Raw genomic sequence first — 4,518 nt, forward strand, 5'->3', positions numbered from 1 at the left:
GAGCAAAGAACAGGACTCAGAGATAAATGTGCATTAGTCAACTAACACCAGTGATAAAAGCTATTTTCATATTTTACAGCTTCCCTTTCAAATTATTTTTAAAGTTGAAGAAATCCTGATGTCTTTCATATTGCTTAGGTAGAACCCCAATTTTACTTATAATAGTGAGCTGTGAAAACCTCTAAATAGAGCATTTTGTAGAAGCTACTTAGTAAATTCACTGGATTGAGTCAAACTGCCCTTGGCGGCCCTCCTCTAGACTAATTATAAAGGACTGGCTTTGTTTGCTATTTTTCAGGTACCATGATCAACAGGATGTGACTAGCAACTTCCTTGGAGCAATGTGGCTGATATCAATAACTTTTCTCTCCATCGGTTATGGTGACATGGTGCCTAACACATATTGTGGGAAGGGAGTCTGTTTGCTCACTGGGATTATGGTAAGTGTCTTTTCACTGTCCGTCTCTTTTATGAATACTCACGAAGGCACTTAGTCCATTCCATCTATGTAAAGTCATGGTAAAATATTTGATTTCCCAGCAGCAGAAAGGCAGCATATATAAGTCAATTTTCTACTGGAAGAGAACATCAACAGTTTTCATCCTTTTTTAATTTAAATGAAATATAGTTGTTTTGCAGTGTTGTTAATTACTGCTGTATAGCAAAGTGATTCAGTTATACATGTGTGTGTATATATATATTCTTTTTTAATATTCTTTTCCATTATGGTTTATCATAGGATATTGAATATAGTTCCCGGTGCTGTACAGTGGGACCTTGTTGTTTATCCACTCTCTGTAAGCTCATGTCTTCTAACCCCAGCCTCCCTCTCCACCCCTCTTCCAAACCCTTCCCCCTTGGCCACCACAAGCCTGTTCTCTATGTCCATGCTTCTGTTTCATAGATAGGTTCATTTGTGTCTTATTTTAGATTCCACATATAAGTGATACCCTATGGTATTTCTCTTTCTCACTTAATATGATAATCTCTAGTTTCATCCATGTTGCTGCAAACAGCATTATTTCCTTCTTTTTAATGGCTGAGTGGTATTTCATCAGGTATATATACCACATCTTCTTGGTCCATTCATCTGTCAGTGGACATTTAGGTTGTTTTCATGTCTTAGCTATTGTGAATAGTGCTCATATGAACAAAGGGTGCGTGTTTCTTTCTGAGTTATAGTTTGATCTGGATATATGCCCAAGAGTGGGATTGCCGGATCATATGGTAATTCTAGTTTTAGTTTTTTGAGGAGTCTCTGTATGGTTTTCCACAGTGGCTGCACCAATTTACGCTCCCACCAATAGTGTAGGAGGGCTCCCTTTTCCTCACACACTCTCCAGCACTCGTCATTTGTAGACTTTTCAGTGATGGCCGTTCTGAATGGTGTGAGGCGATTACCTCATTGTGGTTTTGATTTGCATTTCTCTAACAATGAGTAATGTTGAGCATCTTTTAATGTATCCAATGGCCATCTGTATGTCTTTGGAGAAATGTCTATTTAGCTCTTGTGCCCATTTTTGAATTGTTTTTTATTGTTGTTGAGTTGTACAAGCTGTTTGTATACTTTGGGAAATTAATCCCTTGTTGCTGGCATTGTTTGCAAATATTTTCTTCCATGCTGTAGGTTATCTTTTCATTCTGTCTATGGTTTTGTTTGTTCTGCAAAAGCTTATAAGTTTGACTAGGTCCCATTTGTTTTTGTTTTTATTTCTACCGCCTTGAGAGACTGCCCTAAGAAAACTGGTATGATTTATGTCAGAGAACATTTGCCTATGTCCTCTTCTAGGAGCTTTATGGTGTCGTGTCTTCTATTTAGGTCTTTAAACGATTCTGTGTTGATTTTTGTGTATGGTATAAGCGTATGTTCTAATTTAATTGATTTACACGGGGCTGTCCATCTTTCCCAACACCACTTGCTGAAGACACGTTTTCCCAGTGTATATCCTTACCTCCTTTGTCAAAGGTTAATTGACGGTAGGTACGTGGGTTCACAGTTTTCATCTTAATTTGCATCATGAAGCTCCATTGAGGAGAGAGTGCTGCTGGATTTGCTTTTTGGGATGAGCAAATTTGATCTTAGAGCTTCAGCTTCAAGGTCAAGAATTTCTTTACATCTGGATTCTGCCATTTCCAATTTGCCAGGTGAACTTAAATGAAATCCTCTTCTCTGAAATGTACTTTCCTCATCTATAAAATGCGGGCCATGAAAACTATCTTGAAATGTATCAAACAGTTGAAGAATAACACTTTTTCAATTAAATAGTGTTTATCATTTTAGTGAATATTTCTTTTTTATTATCTCAATTACAGTGCTCACCTAGTAACTAGAAATAGAGCAAAAAAAAGGACAAACTGTCTCTGTACTTCCTTTCATGGAGCTTATAGGTGACCACTTTTTTTTTTTAATAATTAACACCTTTTTTAATAATTAACAAATGATTGTTAATTACATTTTTGACAAGTATGTGAGGGACTAAGACTTCTGATCAGATCTGGGCACTAAGGGAGAGGAATGGGATCTATTCAGAGAAAGAAATCCCTGGAAAGTTGACTTTGAAACTGAGATGGGAAAGGGTGGTAGCCAGGCAAAGTGTCAGAGAGGAAGGGCATTCCAGGGAGAGGAAGAGGTTTGTATGAAGAAAGTGAGGCCAGGGAGGGACTTGGTATGTGGACACAAGGCCGCTGGGTCAGGAGTGTCCAGAGTGAATTGGGAAAGAGACACAGGGCTGGGAGTGGGAGGCCAGATCTTATGGAGCTTTAGAGTGAGGTTTGCTGCCTGTCGTGGCATGCCACTCTGCTGGGACACTGAGCAGGCTCAGACATGTTCCTTGTCCCTTACTCACCTGGCCAGGACTGGTGTGTACCATTTACTTTAGATGTAAGAAAATGGAAGGCTATCAAATTGTCTAAAATTTACTGCCATGTGATGTGAACTTTGAAATGTCTGCCCCAGATGCTCCAGTTTTAGTGACTTGGGTTCTCCTCATTCCTTATCTGCTTCTTCAGCTGGGTTACAGCAAAGAGCATCATCCTGGTGCTGGTTTGGTTTCTGCCTACAGAAGGATGTGAGCTAGCACTGGGAGCCCCATAGGCAGGAAATGCCCAGAATGCCTCAAGCCAGGCATCTCTGCCCAACGCCTCCACTGTGTCCACCCCAGGTTGGCACGAGAGAAGCAGGCTCTCAAAGTGAGGACCTTTGAAGCATGGCCAGGGCAGTGTGTACCCTTGTAGCAGCTGCTTAAGAAGATTGTTCAAAGAGCGAGAACTAGCTGGAAGGACTGAGTGTCCATGACATATACAGAGAAGGAACATTCTTCTCCCACTTGGCAGTACTGAACAGCTAGCTGTGAAAATAAAATCTGGGGGCTCATTTTAGGGTTACCAGTTGTAACAAGATGACCATTTGTGGAAAATATAATTTAGCATTTTTTGCTTGTAAAAGAAAATACAGTTTTATGAATTTTAGTAATTTTATTACAATTGATATGGTCCTTTATGATTACTCTTGGATCCCTTTCTTTTTCCTCAAAAGATGGCATTTTATTATATAGTATAATCTTTGGGAAATAAAATGTGCATGGTTGTATTTTTGGAGGGCCCATAACAAGCCCACAAGGGACATGAATGACGCTATTTATACACACAGAACTGGTGATTGCAGAGTTTTTCCCCTTATGCTTCTTAGAAACAACTTCTTTGGCATTGGTTTTTGGCAAGACATCCACTCTTTTATTCTTGAATCAGGTATGACTCAGGGTTTGTACAAACCGCTTCATTTGCCATGGATCAGAGCCAAGTTTGAGGTTAACCTTGCCTGGCTCTTGTAATACTTTTATCTTTCCTTGATTTTTTCTCCGTCCCTAACATCTCAAGAGCAGCTCCTGCAAAGTCTCATCTGACAGCACAAATCTTTTATTTCATGCCTTAAACTACTTCCTTGCTTAAGTTTCACTTGTAATCTTACTTTGTTTTTAGAGAATATGTTCTAAGCCACTTGATATATATGGACACAAAAGTATTCCATGCAGGGAAATTCACACTATCTTCCCTGCTGCTCTCTGAGCTCCTGCTGTAAACTTCAGTCCCTCTGTCCTTAATCTAAGGAACTCCATTCCATTTCCCTCTTAAGAACAGTTTCTTAATTAACTTGATGAGAAGTTGTTTACTTCATATAGAAAAATTGAGTGCTATTTGACTAATCTATTTGCAAAACTGTATACAGTGGCATAGTCTTTATCCACTGGCCAAGCAAATTCACACAGACTCAGGCCACAAAGCAGTGGTCTGGGGGTGCTTCTGGGTAGTTGGTTATAGCCCATGTGCATTTCCTGGGGATCAGGAGCCTAAGCATTGAGGTTACCTAGAAACTGTTCAGAGAGTGGCTGATAAATTTAGTTTCCTAAAAGAGGTTTTCTCAGAGTTTGTATAAAAGGTGAGTTTCCTTTAGATGAACTGTGTTTTAATTTTGTCAGACATCTTTTCTTTTTTTTTTTTTTTTTTGGCTTTGATTTTTTC

General features: G+C 39.2%; 1 protein-coding gene across 1 annotated transcript in view; it reads left to right on the forward strand.

Moving 5' to 3' along the window:
* Positions 1–302: 302 nt before the first annotated feature.
* LOC105004455 (small conductance calcium-activated potassium channel protein 2) overlaps positions 303–4,518 on the forward strand; it is a 41,284-nt gene continuing 37,068 nt past the window's right edge. The window contains exon 1 of the mRNA XM_010862072.1: positions 303–440. Coding sequence (XP_010860374.1) covers positions 342–440 — 99 coding nt within the window. The 5' untranslated portion in view covers positions 303–341. The remainder of the gene's footprint in view (positions 441–4,518) is intronic.

Source organism: Bison bison, unplaced genomic scaffold, assembly GCF_000754665.1.
Source record: "Bison bison bison isolate TAMUID 2011002044 unplaced genomic scaffold, Bison_UMD1.0 scf7180017864476, whole genome shotgun sequence".
NCBI lineage: Eukaryota > Metazoa > Chordata > Mammalia > Artiodactyla > Bovidae > Bison > Bison bison.